Source organism: Sturnira hondurensis, unplaced genomic scaffold (assembly GCF_014824575.4).
Source record: "Sturnira hondurensis isolate 20B ecotype Veracruz unplaced genomic scaffold, ASM1482457v3 Scaffold0006713, whole genome shotgun sequence".
In the NCBI taxonomy this organism is placed as follows: Eukaryota; Metazoa; Chordata; class Mammalia; order Chiroptera; family Phyllostomidae; genus Sturnira; species Sturnira hondurensis.
In genome coordinates this window covers 4954255-4973946 of record NW_028079344.1, presented here as the reverse complement: position 1 = coordinate 4973946, position 19692 = coordinate 4954255, and the positions used below count along the sequence as shown (strand labels likewise).

The 19692-nt window shown below is 45.4% G+C and overlaps 1 protein-coding gene across 9 annotated transcripts in view; it reads right to left on the bottom strand.

Moving 5' to 3' along the window:
* MTCL1 (microtubule crosslinking factor 1) overlaps nucleotides 1–19692 on the bottom strand; it is a 148371-nt gene that overhangs the window by 44140 nt on the left and 84539 nt on the right. For 4 of the 9 annotated variants that reach the window (XM_037050343.1, XM_037050345.1, XM_037050347.1 and 1 more), the window contains exons 4-7: nucleotides 14987–15046; nucleotides 13779–13856; nucleotides 8594–9895; nucleotides 7327–7482 (exon numbers count right to left, since the gene is read on the bottom strand). In XM_037050343.1, coding sequence (XP_036906238.1) covers nucleotides 7327–7482; nucleotides 8594–9895; nucleotides 13779–13856; nucleotides 14987–15046 — 1596 coding nt within the window. The remainder of the gene's footprint in view (nucleotides 1–7326; nucleotides 7483–8593; nucleotides 9896–13778; nucleotides 13857–14986; nucleotides 15047–19692) is intronic. The other 5 variants (XM_037050346.1, XM_037050349.1, XM_037050351.1 and 2 more) reach the window with 2 other exon arrangements.

Sequence of the window (19692 nt, the reverse complement as noted above, 5' to 3'; positions counted from 1 at the left end):
GACTGCAAAATTTCTTTTGAGAAATCAGATGGCAGTCCTACGGGGACTACTTGTAGGTAACTCTCTGCTTTTCTCTTGCTGCTTTTAAGATTCTCTCTTTAACTTTTGGCATTTTAATTATGTGTCTTGGTGTGGTCCTCTGGCATCCATCTTGTTTGGGACTCTCTGTGCTTCCTGGACTTGTATGTCTATTTCCTTCACTAAATTAGGGCATTTTCTTTCACTATCTATTTCATATAGATTTCAACTTTCTTGGTCTTCCTCTTCTTTTTCCAGCACCCCTATGATTCAAAGGTTGGTACATCTGAAGTTGTCCCTGAGGCTCCTTACCCTATCCTCATTTGGGGGGATTCTTTTTTCTTCTTGATATTCTTTTTATTTTTGGCTTGTGTTCCAAATCACTGATTTGATTCTTGGCTTCATACACTCTGCTGTTGTTTCCCTGTATATTTTTCTTTATTTCACTTAGTGTAACCTTCACTTCCAGCTGGGTCTTTTTATGTTGTTGAAATACTCAATGAGTTCCTTGAACATCCTAATGTGTTTTGAACTTTGTATCTGATAGATTGCTTATATCCATCTTATCTAGTTCTTTTTCTGGAGTTTTGGTCTGTTCTTTCTTTTGGTCCATTTCCTTGTCTCCTCATTTTGGCAGCCTCCCCGTGTTTGTTTCTATGTATTAGGCAGAGCTGCTTTGATTCTCTGTCTTAGTAGCATGGCCTAATGAAGAAAAGTGCACCTGGAAGTTAGATGCGCAGAATCTCAGGCAATCACTAGGGCAGGGCAACTCATGTGAACCAGATTGATGGAGTCTCAAATATGGTGGTGGTGCTCTATGGCTCTGTGGGGGGAGGGCTCAGGAAAGGGACAATGGCTGCTGCCTAGACTCTGGAGTTTTGTCCAGGAGGAAGCTGTCCTCCGAACTCACCCTGATGTTCAAACTGAACTCACACTTCAGTTTTTCCCTATATGCAACTGGTGCCCTTCAAGCCGCAGCCCTGGTGCTGGAGCCCAGAGAGAGTGAGTCTGCGTAAGTCCCAAGTCCATTGTGGACACTTTAAAAAATGTCTAGAATCCTGCAGTTTCTTCTGCCACCCCAACCTTCACTGGTTTTTACAGGCAGAAGTTGTGGGGACTTATATTCCTGGCACTGGAACCCTGGGCTATGGGGCCTGGTGTGGGGCAAGGATATCTCACTCTTGAGATATCCTTCCTGATTTTTGTCCAATATATGTGGGTGCTGGACTACCTGTTCTGTGTCTCTGTGTCTCCACCCCTCCTACCTGTCTGGATGAATGTGACTTCTTTAATTATGTGGTTTGATTTTCTATGATTCTGAGTGATAGTTGCTTTGTAGTTTAGTTGTAATTTTTGATGTGGTTATGCAAAGAGGCAAACCATGTCTATCTATGCCTCCATTTTGACTGGAAGTCCTGGTTCATTTCTTTCCCTGCCCATGTTGGGCCCGAGGCATCGTCTCCCACTCTCTTAGAGCTATTAAAATACAAGACTCAAGGGTACCAATTCTGGCTATTACCTCCCCAACCTAACCATTTAAAGGCCACCAACTCTGCTCTGGTTTTCAATTCTGAAATCAATTTCAACTCTTGGAGATTTTCCTAATTTTATTGGGAATTCAGCTATATATTTTAAGGGACATTTTATACTTTATGTAGCATTTTCTTCAACAAATCTTTATTAAGCACCTATTGTGCCAGACACTATACTGGGGATACAGCAGTATAGCGTATAGTGTATATAGCAGTATATAGGATAAAGTTGCCCCAAATCCCTGCCTTCATGGGGCTTCCCTTCTGGCATTTCAGTTGTTTTGCACAGGAGTATTTTCAGGTTACCCCAGCCACTCAGTTACCTGTTACTCTATACATTTCAAATATAAAAACCCTCCATGTTTGTAACACATGTGGTAGTAGCCCCAAAACTCCCTGTTAGATGTAAAATGGGCATCCTAATAAAACTCAGCTTTTAAGAAAAGCAAAAATCTATTAATTTAGTTTGTATTTATTACACTAAACTATTCAGTGTGGTTTTACTCTTAATAAATAATTATATAAACCATTTTAAACTTTAAACAAACATATGTGTCTTGAACTTCAGGCATCATTTGATTAAAAATCTCTTCCTCTGTCTGCATCACGACTTTGAAGGATTGGAGAAAAGACCACTGACATTCTGTGGGGTTGCTCCTCTGGGGCCCCCACTTACCTGCAGTGGCTCCCACGGGGCCTGTGGACACTGGTCAACAACATAACTTTTAGTTCCTCCTCATCCATTAGAAGTTTTACCTCCCTTTACTGTTCATTTTTGCTGACAGAATACTAAAACTATAGACAGCTAAGTGCTCCTAGTCAAGACACTGTAACACTGTCCAGTGTTACAAAAACAAAATGCCGACCAGCAACATCCTGCCCAAGTTTCCATCCAGGTCATCCTACTGCCACACAACCACACAGTCACACACACCTGAAGTCTCCACAGAACACACAGACTTCCTCCAGAAAACAAACACTTTCCTCTGTTACCAGGCTCCCAAAGATTTTATTCTAAAATCATCCTTTGCCCACTTACCTAAGATTTTGATTATATATCAAATTCATCTTGACGTCTCTATGAAGGCAGTTTATTGAAACATACCATCTGTACCTGATTCTGAGGCTACAAGGACCTATTAATCTTAACATCACAGCCACCTTCCCTGGTCACATTCTGAAACCCTCCGCCCATGATTTCCCCTCATGGCTGGGTCCCACACTGATTCCCACTGCTAATTTCCTGGACACCTTCAGAGAAAGGGGCTTATAAATTATGTACTTCCCACACTTAAGAGAACTATGTTACCTCATTCTACAAAAGAAAGGAATGCTTTTCATGACAGGCACTCTAACACCTAACAATGCTACTTACACATTAGGACTCCACTCAACTCCCTCACCATGACTTCATATTCTGGTGGGTTCCATTTTGTTCAAGCCAGTTTTGTTATTGCTTCTTTCAAAAGTGGTATATGATGTCAACACATGTGTGCACATACTTGGCATAGAACCACACACACATCATTTTACCATGGCTGGTATGTCACAGCTGAGGCATAAGTGTTCACAGATGCCCTGTGAGCTTTGTCGATTAAAGGATAAAGGGGGAGCTAGGGAAGACAGCCCTTTGAGATTTCCGATGCAGAAACTCAATCCTCTGGGAACAGGCGTGGCTTCACTTATATCTGAAATCTGACCAGTGCCCTTCTTGGCTACTTCTCATTAAGAACTATTTTTAAGGTGCCCTGAACATTCCAAACCACATATCCTATACATTGCTCTCTCTTAAATGGAAATCTCTCATGGTGGTAAGGTCAGGGAAGAATCTGGTGCAAGAATCTTGCTAATATCCACTGAGATGAACAGGTCCCAGGAATACTTTCCCTCTGAAATCTTTTTTTTTCTGTGTTCGCATTAATGGATCTGGTAGTGTTAGTGAATTCCAACTTCAGCTTCCTCTGCACGTGTCTGTGTTAAGAGGGCCAGGTGTGGGGTATACCATTCCCTTCCCGCACTTAGTACATGTGCCATCTGAGAGGCAGGCCTTCTTCTTCACAGATTTGTTACTTGCTAAAATGCTACAGTGTAAGAATGTAGATTTAATTTTTCTCTTTTTGTAGTTACTGCTGCTACTGCTACTATAAATACAAGTAGTAATTTAACCTGACCAAAATATCTAAATTCTCCAAAAAAAAAGAACTTCTCTTCCCCCCAGCTTTCCCCACATAGGAAAATCTATATAGCCAAAAAAAATCATAGAAGGTATTTCACAAATGGAACTTGAGAAATTGATCCTTTTTTAAAACCTCAGCTGAAATTTAGGAAGTTATTTCTTCTTTTAAGCCACTAATACTAGGGGTCCTATCAGGCCCCACTCTCTGCCCCAAGGAACTAAGGGCGAAGAGCTGGAGAAGGTTTGCGTGTGGTAGCAGTTGGCTTGTGCAGACAATGGTGGTAATTTCAAGGGCAATGCAAGAGAGAGTAAAGAAATATGCTACAGCTTTAGTCTCAGCCTCATTCTAGATGAAAGTATACTGTTTGCCTTTTCCCCAACCACTGCGATGTCTTCCACAGGAGCAGCTTCTCGGGCAGGCTGCTGGGAGTTTCATGGACCATGTCCATCACAGCCTCACAGGAAAGCAGTTATAAGCGATGGATTTGGGGATGTTTTCATGAAAAGGCCTTTAGGAGTTCTCCCTAGAACTGTCCTCATACCATTCTTTAACCCACTGTAACTCTTGAAGGCCAAACCAAGCTGTCTGTCAGAGGAACACAGCGGTTTCCCAGACCCAGACGCTACAAGGGTCCACCCTCAGCTCCTCAAAATACAAGAAAAAAATTAAAAGCTGTCAAAGTGGTCCTAAAATAAAGTGCTATCTTCAAAGAATACTTTGAAATATAATATGCTTAAATACATAATTGGGTTTTCTCTTCTGTGTGAATTGCCTTAGTGAATAAAAAAGTCACAACAAATGATGTTTAACTTCTGATTCATACTATTTTCCCTTCTAGGAAATGATGCTTCCTAGACCCTGCCTTTCATTGTGATTTTTTTTAATGTTCTCGTTAAAATGTATAAAAGTAAGGAAAACTGGACAGGTATTTATAAAGAAGAAATACGCAATGGCAACACCACTGGCCATGCAATTAATTCCCTGAGTGACCTGTGTTTAGAAATATCCCCGAGCAGATGGAGCTCTCGCTGGAGGGTCGGGGAGGGTGTCAGCGCCACCCAGTCCCTGCAGTACTGGGCAGCAGGGACTGACCAGGCCTGAGCAGGATGTTCTAGACCCAGTTCTACTGCCAACACCCTGGGGAGCAGACTGGCCAGCCCTCCACGCGGGCCTCGTTTTTCTCATTCTCAGGAGGAGGCAATGAGTCTATAGATCTGACATTTCCTTCTGGGCTACATCGTGTGGTGACCCTGACTTGCCATGTGGTACCAACTAACTCTGCTATCTCCCTCCTATGGAGATGAGCTTTCCTAGAACATTCAGTTTGATTCAATGCAGTATTTCTCTCTTTCTGAAATTGTTGCCGGTTTTTGAAACTGCGGCACACGTATGGATGTGGCAAGCAACGGGAAGACTTATCAGTGTCCTAGCACCATACAACACTTTATTTTTTTTTAAAGATTTTATTTATTTCTCTTTAGAGAGGAAGGGAAGGAGAGAAGGAGAGAAATATCAATGTATGGTTGCCTCTAGTGAGTCCCCTTCTGGGAACTGGCCTGCAACCCTGGCATGTGCCGACTGGGAATTGAACCGCGATTGTGTGGTTCGCAGGCCTGCGCTCAATCCACTGAGCTACACCAGCCAGGGCATCGCTTTATAAGAGTTTAACTAAACAGGGTTGTGTATGATATGCCTTGAATGGTGGTACACGTGGGAAGGGAGCAGCAGTTCTCGTTAAACAGTACATGGGAGAGAAGAGGGCTGTCATTTTCAGCCAAGCTGTGCTCCTGGTAGCAGACCAGGGGAGCCCCAGTAACGAATGAAAAAGGGCTACGGTGGGCAGAGCAAACTGGCCCCATGGCCAGGGGCAGCTGTGATACCCCTTCCTGTCTGCAGTTTTCAATGGTGGGACGTATTACCTACCTCTCATCGTTTATTAATCATACTTGATGTTCAGGTGGCATTTAGCACATTTTAGTGTGCTTTTTCAGTGAACAGCTCATTAGCTCTGAGAATCATCCATGTGTCACCAAATCAAGCAGGCCATTTTACAGATGAGGAAACAGGCTGACACTTCCCTGAGAAAGAGCTAGTCCTGGATCCGGTGGGGCTAGAGCCCAGCCCAGAGCCCTGATGCCATGCCAGGGTTGATTCCAGAACAGCGTGCCAGCCTGCTAGACATTCCTAGTGCTGCCGTGTGAACTGAATGCTGGGAAATGTGTCTTCCCAAGTCTGGTCGTGGAGATGGATCATTTAATTCATTTGAAATGTACAGAACTGTGAGTTTGCTATTGCCCAAGCAACCAGCGTTCTCAGATGAAGACTCTATGTGGGGGACGGGTTTATCAAAAGCACTTACTGTGAAAGTTCCGTAGAATGGTAAGACATACTCATCACTGAATCCATATTTGGGGAAAACCCCAAATATATAGTGTTCCATTTTACTAGGTAAGGATGGTTGGACTATACAGGATGCTTCTGAAAACTGTTTATGTTTTACTTGAGCTTTTTGGAGGGAATTTTCATGCTACTGTGTGCCCAGTCAACGAGGGCAGAGATGTGACATACGCTCTTACAGGACAAGAGACAAGCCCCAGACTGAAGATACATGAACTCACGTCTGGGCGAGGCTGGCTCCCCCTGCCTACCTCTGACAGCAGGACTTCAGCCTTAAGGCATTCGGTGCAAGCTGAGCGAAACGCCCATGGACTCCACCGTGAGTGCCTCTGTGCCGATTATTTTCTAGTCAAATGCTTGACTTTCTTATAGAAGAAGCTTCTGTTTGCTTCCACATGTGAGAGCCCCACCCTCCACTCTGCCCATTGGGAGCCCCTAGGAAGCTTCAGAGTTGAATGGTAACATCCCCTACCAGGGCTAATAAATTGAGATTCGTTACCCAGATATTTTCTCCTGTGGAATATGTTGCTCTAACCCCACGATAACCTGCCTTGACCAGCAGTCTCAGTCAGGGACTTATTCCTTAGCAATGCCTGTCTTTCTGTCCTGGGTGGAATTATTTGCATGGAGGAGCTTTCGCTAACAACTGTTCCATACAATGAAGTGTCTGTGGTGGCTAAGGGCTTTGTTGACAAGGGGTTACTATGACAACATGGGAGCCTGCTGAAGAGCCCCAGGTCAGAAGTGCATTCTTCAACTCTCCTACTGGCTAGTGAATAGTGCTGACACTAGCCCCGATGTGAACATGAGGCACAGGGGAAGATGTTTCCTCCAGACTAGCAAAAACAGTGCTTGGTTTATCTCTTTCTTTATCGTTTGACAAGAAGGCAGGTGATGCTCACAAATCAGTCTCCTGAGTCTTGTGTTCAGGTGCCTCTGGGTCCTGCAACAGGTCTACGGGTGGGATGATGCTGGCCTGACAAGGGGTGCTGGCAGTTCCCTGAATGCACTCTGTGTAGACCCTCCCATTCTGGCTGCATGCAGTGTATTTGCTTCCGGTTACACGCCCCTGGTTCCATACTCTCCCACCATGTTCCCTAAGGGCCCCAGACTCAGGAAGTGTCACAGAGCCAACTATACAGCAGAGAGAGGGGTGGGAGGGCAAGGGGGGGGTGGCCGGTGGGACCAGCCAGCTTGCTGACCTCTAGACTGAAACAGCTCTGGCTTCCCGGCCTGCAGCTCTTGGCATCCCCATCGGCTCGACGTTGCAGCTCTCGCGTGGCTCGGGGGGGCAGGTGCTCCCGCTCGGTCCCTCGCTCCTGGCCCAGCTGCCACTCCATCTGATCTCTCAGTTTGGACTGTTAGGTGCATGGAGGGATTTGGTTGTTTTTTCAAATTTTTAAATAAAACACCAAGGACCAGAGGGTGGGGGTGGGGTGGGGAGGGAGGATAAAGAAAACAAAAATGGGTAAGGTAGAGGACTGAGAACACTACCAGGTGAAGAAAAGCATGAATAGAAAAACCAACTTAAACACAGTGGCATAAGAGAGTGAAGAGAACAGAACCAAAATGAAGATGAGCAAAATGATGGGCTGAAAGATCTGAAAAGCAAAAAGAGAGAAGAGGGGAAGAATGCAAAACATTGGTTATGAGGCGCATGCAATGGGGATGCATGAGTCACAGATGCAACCGCAAGCACACTACCCCTGAAGGATACGGAAACAAGGCTTCTCCATCCTGGCTTGTGGTCGAGCAGCCAAAGCCATAATCCGGGGCGGCAGCTGGGTCATGCACCCAAGGGCGATGCACAGGAGAGCAGTCCTGGGACGGCTACTCCACTCCGCCCTCACCCCCGGCTCAGGGAGGGTGGGGGGAGCAAGCTGGCAGCGAGATTTTCCATCAAAACCATCCTTCTTTTAGAACTGTGCTCCTCTCCCCCATCTGGCTCATCTTCCAGTGGGAGTGGTGGGCCTGGCTGCCTAGGGCCTTTCACAACTGCACTGTGTCCCTTCGGCAATAAACCCGAGTAGGGTTGCAAATGCTCCTGGGCGAGTCTGCTAATTCTCCTGACTGTGAAATGAGTTTGCATTTTGTTTTAAACTCCTCTTTGTTTCTTCATCAGGACAGCCAGTCGTTTGAGACACCAAAAAAGGAGAAAGGACGGACTGCGTCGATCCCTATTGCCTCCATCGGGATTAGCCTTGTGTCATGAGGGAGGACCTCTAAGCCAAGAGCAACGATGCAGTTAAAAATAAGAGAGGAAAAAGGGGAAAAGAACAAAGAAATAAAAGAGAACTTAAAAACCCCAACCAATAGAAAGGATTTGGTTGACACTTGAGGCTTTAGTACAATGCAGGTTTGAAATCATAACCAAGCAGCCGTGAGCAGAATGAGTTCAAGTGCAGCAATGCCAGCAAGGAGGAGGAAGAGCAAAACTGAGCAGGGAGGCAGAGCCAGGAGCCCCCTTACCTGCAAGTCTGGGACCAGCTCCTTCCCCAGGTTCCCGATGGGGGAGTCCCGGGACACGGAGGTCACAGTAGAGAGGAAGCTGGAAGACTCTGTGAGGTGGGGCAACGGGGACAAGCCTTCCAGGCGCTCCCTTAGGCCATCCCCAATCTGGTTCACCTGCTCCAGGAAGGTCTGGAGCTCTTTCCGGAAAGCCTTCATCCTGGCATTGATGGTCCCCAGCAGCTGGGGCTCCTTCTTGCCCCGCTCTCCCTGAACACCAGGCCCTGGTGAGGCCAGGTCGTCCACAAAGCCATTGGTATCCATGATGAGGCTCTCCATGGCCCGTTCTAGCCGCTCAGCCTCGTGCTTTATGCTCACCAAGCATTCAGAGTCCTCCCTGGCCCTCAGGACCTCTGCTGGACATGGCTCGCTGACCTCTGATGGCTTTCCGCTGCTGAAGCCTGACGTCTTTTCGAATACCTCTTCCGAGTCACTTTCACCGCCAATGGGGCCCTCCCGCTTGGGCTGAGGTAGGCGGCCTTCCTCCCCATCACTCTCCTTCTTGCCTGTGTCACTGTCAGCGTCACTATCCCGGGGACTCAGGGCACGCAGGCCTAGGTGGGCAGCCAGGTCGTAGCGCTGGACATTGGACAGCAGCACCCGGTTCTCATACTGTAGCTTCAGCACCTTCCCGCTCAGTTCGCTGATCTGCAGCTGGGCAGACTTCAGCTCCTCCTGCAGGGAAGCCCCACCACCCGTGCCCTTGCCTCCACCTTCTGCCAGCCACCCGGGCTCTGGCCGTGGTTCAAACTTGAACTTGCTTAGCTCATGAGTCAGCTGCCGGTTGTGGTCTTCAATCTCAGATATGGATCTTCGAAGCAGCTCTGCTTCCTCCTCCACAAACTGCAGGTGTCGGCGGAGCTCTGACGAGGACTCCAGGGAGTCACCAAAGGGTGAGGTAGGAATGGCTGTGATGTGGTCCCGACCTGGGCCCTCTCGCTCATCCTGGCCCCGCAGGTCCTCCATCTCCGCTTTGAGGCCTCGATTCTCCACTTCCAGCTCCACAATCTTTCGACCCAAGATGTTGGCTTCTTCCTCCACCAACTTCAGCCGCAGCTTCAGCTCGGCCTCCCGAGTGCTGGGAGGCCCACCGGCTTCCCCTGTGGGCAGAGGGCTGTCCACGTCACCATATAGGGCCTTATATTTCTGGAGCTCCTGCTCCAGCTCATCCTTCTCCCTCCCCAACTTGGCCATCTTTTTGCGCATCAGGGAACCTTCTTCTTTGGCAAACTGAAGCTGGCACTTCAAATCGGCACTGTCATCCTGCCAGGAAAGAACAGCCCAAGAGTGGGGTTATTTGAAAATACCAAATGTTCATGTTTACGATTATCTCCCTTGCACCTCGCCCCCAACACACATACAAACACAAAACACCTATCTTCTTGTCAGTGTGTCAGTTACGGTAGAAGGGGCAGAAACAAAGCCAACGGGAGCTGGGGCCTTTGCAGAGGGGACGTGGCCAAGGCCTGCAGTCTGCTGCTTTGTCACAAAAACAAAAGAAACTAAATAATTAGTTTGGAAGAAACGTGCACATGAAAACCATCATACAGGTGATGAGTGAAGAGTGAGAAAATGAAATGAGACTCAACACCCACCGGTGATGGGTGATCCCTCGTTACCTTGTTGGCCAATCTGACTAATCACCAGCATCAGAGGGAGAGAGCAGGACCCCTTGCTAAGCCTGGTTCAGGCAGACAGGCTTCAGTAGCCACTTATAATTGTTGCCACTCACTCCCTCCATGGTGCGGACTTCCCTCATCCCAAGTGGTCAGCAATGCACAGGTATTACCAGGAGGGGGAGGTCAGGTGACATCAAATCAGTGCCAAGTTTTCCACTGACTTACTGAGAAACCGAGACATGGCAATTCACTTCTCCCCTCCCCTGGGCTCTCTATCCCCTGTGTATCACAAGGATGGTATGAGGACAAAATTATGAGATGACAGGCATGGGGGTGCTGTGGGAGTCAGGGTGTGGAGTAAGTATCAAGCCTTGACAGTTAGTATGCATTGGTTACTGCAAATCTGAACACCTGGGTTACTCACAACCTTCCTCCATGCAAGTGCAACTTCAGAGCCCTGGGTTACGTTCCGCTCCCTTTAGTTGCTATAACACAGCAGGAAAGTAAACTCAGAAACCCAGGGCAAGAAGGCAAGTGTTTCAAAACCTGAAAAGTGGTTCTTGTTGGAACACCAGAGGATTCCGGAGGGTCACCAAAACACACTTTCTGCTACTAAATGCCCACACTGTTTGGCTGGGGTCAAGAGGGCACTTTTTGGCCAATTGGAAAGATGACTCCGCCTTCACAGTGTGGGTCTCAAAGCCTTGAAGCTACACGAACTCTGATTTGGGCTTGTACAAAGGTTTTCTATCATATCCAGTGAATGGGAAAAATGACAACTGTCATGAGTCACTCCTCTTTGGCTACCAAAAGTTTCAAAGGGCTGTCACGAGGACAAAGACTTCAGCACACAGAGAACTCAAAAGCAAGCTGGAGGGCAGTCCAACCCACCAACCTCAGGAGAGGGGGGGTCATCTAATCGATGTCCGGAACAAGTCAACCCCCAGGGGGGGAATGAGTTCTTTGAGACCAGTTTGTGCCTGGTAGAACTGACACAGCTTTTACACTCATTCTACACCCACCCCCCCTTTTGTGCCACACTCTCACCATTAGTCAGAAAAATATAGAAAAACCTAAACCTCTCTTCATGGCCCCCAACTTTCATCCTTCCACCCACCCAGAGCCCTCTTCCCTGAATCATAAATCCTCAAAAAAGTGATGTGACAAGGCAGACTCGAGGAAAAATCCAAGGCCAAGTACGAGCCAGTGCTGCGTGGAGAGCAGGGCCTGGTGCTATCTGGGCATCTTCTGAGGGACAGTGCTCCCCCTGCCATCCCCTCAGCAGGGGACAAAGCAGTCCTCCAAGCTTGGGGTCAAACATGCCACCCTGAGTCTCACTTCTACCCCTTCTGTCCCTGGCACCATGGCTGATCACAGAGCCCTGGTGAATTGTCACATTATGTCTGAAGCAATCCTCACTTGAACACAAGGTCGTTTTGAAGGTCAAATGGAACAATGTATAGTAGAGTGGTTTGTATGATAAATCTCCATACTCTATCATCCTGATATTAACTTTCTGCTTTGTCTGAAACACAGTTAATATTAGGGGAAGAAGCCTGTAATTCTGCTTTCTTTTTCCACTCCTGTGCATCAGAGAGCAATGTACAAATACCACTGGGAACAGAGTATGGTCTTTGTGTTCTAAGAACTTATCCCATTCAGAGCTTGGGTTTTAGAGGGTTAAACAGACATAAAAAGGATTTCTGTGACTAACTGGAAAATAAAGCTGTCTGCCAATTCACACTGGGCAAAACGGGTTTATCACATCTGGTCAGGTAATGATATATATATGCCTATAAAGAATAGATGGGCTATAAAAGACATATATTGTAATCAATACTAATTCTAATGGGAAAGTATGCTATTTGTTGATTCATTCATTCTTTCAGTAAATACTGAGTACCTACTATGTACCAGAAAATGGCATTTTACTTTTAAGTGATCCCAACTTCATAAAACTTTCTAAAGTCAAACAATCAAAAGCACCTTTCCAATTTTGTGTTAAACCTAGATTCCCAAGAAATCAATGGAGGTAGACTGTCAATACTTTGTAAATGGATTAGTTTGAGAGCAAAAAGCCTGGGACAGGGAGACAAGGCCATGCCCTTAGCCCCATCACTACACTGATAGCCAGTGTTTGTCCTTTGTCCAAAGTCACCTAAGTAATCCTATCTCCACCTTGAAGTGGAGAAATTCACCTTGGTACCTGAGAATGGTGGCAGAGGTCATGGAAGACTGTGTCACCAGTCACAAGGGAACTCCATCCTCTGCCCACCTCCAGCCTGGGCAGACCCAGAGACAGGCAAGACCACCTGTTGGATCAACAGCCTGACCTTGCCTCCATGGAAACTTGCAATTGGTGAGGCGTTGACACGGGAGGTCAGGTTGAGAAAGAGTGAATGAGGAGCTGAATTACCTGCTCAGTTCAGGCAGCTTTTATTTCAAATTAAGATTGGGAAGTCTCAGGCGATCCCTCCTTCCCCCAAAAGTGGAACTGAGAAGTTGAGGAAGTGGGTAGGATCTCTGAGAGACACATGGAACCCACGCCTTCCACAAGGGTTCTGAAATGCTTGATTAAAAGTGTTTAGAGTAGAAAAATCCTGAAAAGCCCTCAAATTGCCTTGATTTATGGAAACCTTGAACCCTGCACCACTGCCCTTCTATCTGCCCTCCCCACAAGTCTGACTGTAAACCAGAACCATTCTCCTCCATCTCCTTGAACCTAAATCTGGGTTAGTTTAAGAAACAAGATTTTATAACAGACTCTAATGAGGGTTCAATTCCAAATTACCTGAGGGTTGATAAAATATCCAAAAAGTCTTCTTGTTCCTTAAAGAAAGAACTATACACACAGCAGGAATTTGGACATATGATTAAAGCATGCTGCCATTTCTACTAAACACCCATGCGTTATTAGGCCTGCCACCAAGAATAAAGCAGGTTTTGAAAAAATGACAATCTTTGAAGCCAAGGTAGAGTTTGCATTTCACGAAGGGGCCAGCCCTGAAGCGGCTGGAGAAGGTGCTGTGCCTTCGGGGGCCAGCACGGGGGATGGGGAGGCCAGCCGAGCTGGCATCAGGCTGTTCTGGGGGTGGGAAGTTACTCCTTCTAACAAGATGGAGAATCACAGCCTCGGCCAAAGCAGCGGGAGGCTGGCTACCCATCTTATCTTGTAACCACAGACTTTCTTCCACTCTGCCAAAACTCTGGGGGAAGGGTCTAGGCTGAATCCTAAACTGAAGGATATCAAGCTCTGGGTTCAAGAGATCATCAGATAGCTAGCTCCAGGAATGCAGTACGAAAGCAGAAGGTTGAGTCAAATTTCCACATGGCACTGTCCCTGTGGCAAGCAGAGAAGGCAAGCATGGCATGGGGAAGAACACACACAGGACCACCACCACCACCACCACCAGCAGCCAGAAGGGCCTTGTCAAGCAACAAAAATATATCACTATGGGTATATATTCTTTGGCTTGCAAGTCTGATGTGTAGCCAGCACCCCAAGCGCTGACTGCTTATGTTCCTACCTTGCGCCGGGGTGCCAGTTTCCTTTGGGTTTTGGTTGCAGACCTGCAGTTCCCAAGGCGCTCCATTCCACCACTCTGCTGGACAGAAACTCCTTTCTCAATGATACTGCAGGCTTTGGGGGACTGAACACATTCCCAGTGCCCACGACTTCTCAAATACTCCTGAGGGGCAGCAGTGGCTATTCTCAGCCTGATTTACCCACAGGTGCCAAGCTGTCCCTTCCAGAATGGGGTGGCAGTTACCCTTTTAAGGAAAAGATCTTCCCTGGTCAAGAGCCAGTACACTGAAACATACTGGAAGCCCAGGAGGGCTCAAGTGCCCAGCGGTGGGACGGCAGATTTCAATTCCCCCATTATCAGTGAATGCCAGCGTGAGACTGGGGAGCAGAGACGGTGGAAGGGGACAGTTAATCTTTGGCATTCCTGCTGTTCACACGGCCTCCTTGAAGGGTACTCTGGGAATCAGTGAGTTTGGAGAATGGAGAAACCCAAAGGAATCAGTGTGGAGTTCACAGGGCTGGGCCAGCAGAGCTCTCAGTTACCCGCACTCTCCGCGTCTCTCTAATTACTACTTGCTCGGGGAGCTTGGGGACCTGATATCCCAATAATGCCATTGTTTTCTCCAACACCTAATACTGGCAGAGATTTTTTTTAACAGAAGAAAGGAATCCAGTAAAGCATGTATCAGAAAAGCTAAGAAAGCCCTGAAGAACACATACTGTGTACACAGGAAGGGCGACACTTTCGCAGTCTTTCAGTGAGAACATTTTACTTTCATTTAGGACATTTAGAAGACTGGTCATCTTGCACATATATAAAAAAAAGCAATGCTCAAAACAGTACGTTATGAATGACCTACCACTACAGAGTTGTACTAGTTTACTGTCTGAATGACTTTGAAAGCCAGAGCACTTTTACCAGTATGGGCATTGCCAGAGCCCTGAACTGCACCAAGTTCTGCCTCACACAAGGCCGGTCTGTTCTCTTTCTTGAAGGAATCACCAGCTTATCGGTGCAAGAAGCAAAAAAGAGAGAAGCTATTCGCAAAGAAAAGTTTCACCCATGGAGGTTTTGAGTGAGTTCAATTTTCTTGGCAGGTGATGCTTCTGTGAATATTTTAAAGGCAACATTAACATTTTTAAAGAAAATTCAAAATGAGATGATTGCCTTTTAAGGAGCTGTAACATTAGAAAGAAACTTCTGCTTACCTGGTTAAAGGTTTTCTTTTCTTTGTATGTTTCCCGACTGCCTCTTCGTTTCAGGGAACTCTGAAATAGATCCAAGGGCACTCTGTCACAGAGGGGCCACACTGGAACCTTTCCTGGGTGACCTCTGCCCCACTGGGAGGGGACACGCACAAGGACAGAGGCCCTTTTGTCCCTACTGCAACCAGGAACCACTTAGAGTCAACGTTTCAAGGCAGCTAAATAGGTTGGTGAGGTCTTTGAATCCTAAGAGAATTTAAATCCTAATTATTACATTTCAGGTATTCCTCAGTTATTCCGTTTCATAAAAAAGGAGGGTGGTTTGGAGAAAATGCACCAGTGAAGGGAAGACAAGAAGAGGAGGAAAAGGTTGAAAGTTTTGGAAATAAACATGTAATATTTCTGGGGCTGTCTTATCTTTCTAATTATGTTTTGTTTGGGCAAATATCAAAATTATTTGATGTTTCCTGAATGCCTACAAGAAAATGGCCAGATTTAAAAAAAAATGGTAGGAGGCAGAAAAGTGGAGAGGGGGAATCATTTATGGAAAAAAACCTTCTCCATGAATAACCCACTCCAATTCATGATGAAGCCTACGTCTTAAGAATCTAAGAGAATTCATAATTTAGTCATTTGTGATGTAACCTTGGTCGTATCGTTCAGTGGGTTGGGTCCCTACCTAGCTTTATATACATTACAGTACACCTTTGCCTGCTACAGGCAAGAAATGGGTCTGAAACATAAACGTTAACTATAAATAAAAAGGACAAGGGGTGTCTGAAATGGTATAACATGGAGGCAGACAGTCCTGCCACAGTAAAGCACGAAGACAGAAAGAACTGACTGGAAGAAGAGCGAGAAGCATCCTAGGGGAAAACACAAGAATTTGAAACCCGACAGAAATCACGTAATCCTGAGACCAGTTGGAAGAAAGCAGTTTGGAAAGTTAAGGTGGCTGGCCACCCCTCAGATCTTGGCAATCCTGTGAATGAGAAGAGATTCCCCACGACGGCCAGCACCCTCTCCCCCACGTCTCTGCTGCTTCGCCCTGAACTGAAGCAGGGACCTGGGCCTTTGGGGAACTCAAGTTGAGGTGGACTCAGAGCCCTCCCTGCTCCGCTCCTTTGCTGCAACCCATGCACCAACACAGCTGGGAAAAGAGGCTCTTATGCAAGTCACTTATATAACAGTCAGACCTTAAGCTAATTAACTTAGTTCTGTTTACATTTAACTGTCTCACACAGAAGACTAGGCCATGCCACTTACTGAATGAATTTCAAGGTTCAGAAACAAAATTCTAGCCTCCCCGAGCCTCTAGGAGGCTGAAGGCCTGAGAGGAGAAAAACATAATTGAGAGAAGGGATGAAATGGTTATAGAATCAGCGTGGGCGTGGGCATCCCTGGCCAACCAAGGCGGGTGTGGAAGCTGGTTGCTGATGCCTCTGCAGAAGTGGCTTTGTTTCCTTTAGCTTTTTTGGTAAAAGCAAGGTCACACCACAAAGAGAACCAGTCTCTTCTGACAGGTTAAGTTAAGCAAGTCTTAAAGGCTTGAGTTTTACCCAGAATAAGCAGGTTTTCCAAGATTCTTCCCGCAGCAGTGGAGTTTCTTTGATTAGAGTGACCTGAACACTCCGATGACTCCCCACAGGGAAGAGTTAGCATAAAGAAGCAGGAAAAAAGACTGGTCCCAAAGCTTCAACCTCAGGGATGTAATTCTGGGGCTGTGGCAGCAATCAAGGAAGGGAGGGCAAGGAGCCCCCCTTCTGTGAGCCCCACACTGCGTCACATTCTCCAAAAGAACAGAAAACATTCTGCCCACGCGGCAAGAAAATGGTCTAGAAGTGAGATGACAGCTAAGAGTAGAGACAGAAGTTCCTGAAAATTGATGCAGATTCGTGGGCGGCTGCATCCTGGGGTGGGAGGAAGGCGCACAGTCTGGGTGCGCCCTCCAGATGGGAGGGAGCCAGCAATGTGCCAGCACGCAGATTCTCCCCACCCAGCTGAGGGGTCTCTTCCCCTTGCTGAGCTCTGCACACAACAGCCTCTGAGTCCTGCGATTCTTCTAGCAAATCGTGGAATGGGCAACACAGATCCCAGTCACAGTGACAACTGTGATGAAAACCACTGCAAGGATTAAGGTTAACCAGAAATTTGAAGGACCTACACAAAAGAAGCCATGAAACTTTGGTGATAAACACAAAGCAATACTTGGTGGTATCTGACGAGAAGATGTTATATTCTAAAGATGTCACGTTTCTCCAAAGTCATTTTATAATAGGATAACATTTTAGCCAAGTTCTTCTTTGTTTCCATATATACATATAACATATACTGTGATATAGGTACACAGACACACAAAAAGTATTTGTGCGTGTAAGGATATCTATACACACACAAACACCTTTTGTTTATTGGTGAGGGAGGTAAGCTGATAGAAGGACTTGACAAAATGATTCAAAAATTCATCTAGAACAGGGCTGGCAAACTATGGCCCTCGGGACAATCAACCCACAGCCTGTTCTATAACTAGGTTTTTCTGACGCACAGCCACTCTGCCATTGCCTGTGGCAGCTTCCGCTATAAGAGCAGAATTGAGCTGTGACGACAAACCATATGGCCTGCAGTGACTGAAATATTTACTATCAGAAATAGTAAGTTTGCTATTCCCTTTTCAGAAAGTTTGCTGACCTCTGAGCTAGAAAAATAGATTGGTAAAAACAGCCAAAAACACTTTAAAAGGAAGAATGATGACCATAGGTTATACATTAGGTACAAAAATATAATATGATGGTTTGGTGCTTGTACAAGAATAGACAGATCCATGGAACAAAACGAAGCTCAGAAACAAATGTGAAACTTTATAAGATACTAACAATTGACAGAGGCAGCATTTTAAAACAGTGGGGAGAAAGAACGGCAATTTGGCACAGGTTGGGGAAACAACTGTCTAACAGGAAAAAAAGAGTGAGATCCCTATCATTTATCAAAAATCTCCAGATGAATTTTAAAAATATAGATTTAGGATATCATAAATAAACTAGAAAGAAAAGTGAAGGATTTCTATTTGTTCTTGGGACATGGCCTTTATAAACACAGAAACAAAAGTCAAAGCATCTAATAAAAAATATTAATAGAATGGATTAGTAAGATTTTTAATTTTTATATATCAAAGGAAACCATTTACAGTATTAAAAAGCAAATGACAGAAGTGGAAAAAATTATAACACAAGATAGACAAAAGAGTAATATTTTGCAAGCAATAGGAAAGCCACTTTCCTAAGAAAATAAACAATCGGCCAATAAACACACAATTAGGCATTAAAACAAGAAGATACCATTTTTTCACTTAAGAGATTTACAGACCAAAAGAAGCATGACCCCACGTGTTAGCAAGTGTCCACAGTGGTGGGCGTTTCCACACAGATCAATAAGAGTGAGGGGTCCTGCAGCATTTCAGGTGGGCAACATAGCCTCACAAATGCATATATTGTGACCCAGTAGAGAGAAATGCAGAAATATATGCAAACATTTATGGGTAAGAATGTCCATCACAGTACCTTTTACAATAGTAAATAAAGGCTGTGAAGGTTATTAACATGATGTTTTTGAAGAATACTTAAAGATTCAGGAAATACATTAAAAGAAAAATATAGCTGACAAACAGCATATATTTTGTAACTTCAATTTATAGCTAATAGAATCTGAATATATGTATGTGTTACCTGTGTTTGTTAGAAAAGTAGACTGTAGAAATACGTATTAAAATGTTAATAGTGATCATCTTCAGGTGATAGAATTAAAGGTGATTTCAATTTTTGTGGGTTTTCAGGGTCTCCAAAGTATCTACTATAAATACTACTTCTTTTGCAAAACAAAAACAAAACAAAGAAGCCGGGCCATTAAAATCTGTACTTTAAAGAGGTGAGAGAGGAGAGGCCACCACTGATCTCTCATATTGGACTGCAGTGGAGCTTCATCAGAAGTTATCTGCCAACTTCTTGGGCTTTTTTCCATCATTAGAAATTGACTTCATTAGCTTGGTCTTTGAGGTATAAACTACACATACACGGTTGTTTAAAATGACCAAGAACCCCCCTAAAGATTGAGGAACAGGCCAGGTACTCCATTGCACTGCAGGTCCAGGGCATATGGCTCCCTCACCAAGTTCTAAGCAGTCCTGAGGCCCTAGCCTGGGGTGCAGTCTCCTCCCCAGCTCACCACAGAGTGGCCAAGGAACCCTGGGTGCAGGGCAACTTGTATGAACACTATTCATGAGCGGTTCATTCCTCTGGATGACTCCGAGATCCAGAGGATAGTCAGTCTCTTACAAGAAACAATTAAGGGAAAGGGAAAAATGCAGACTATCAAATAAATGGAACCCAGAATGAGGATGTGACCACTTTTTAATTCTACTCTTTCCTTTTAGTCTGGCCAACTGCCAGAAAATCAACTCTAAATTCCTATGAAAAAGGAAAAAAAAAAGATTTCTGGATCCAAACTGAATCCATCTAAGTGTGATACATTTGCTGAGTATTAAATGATTAAATAAAATATGAAGTTAGGCAATTATTTGAACTTCTTTCTCAATTCTTAATGTTTCCTATTTTAAGGTAGTCAGTTTCCTCCAAACAATCTCAGAAAACAAACAGGCTATTGATTGCTAAAGTATCTTCAGAGACAGACTCTGGCCTTAAAATTCAGATTGGTAA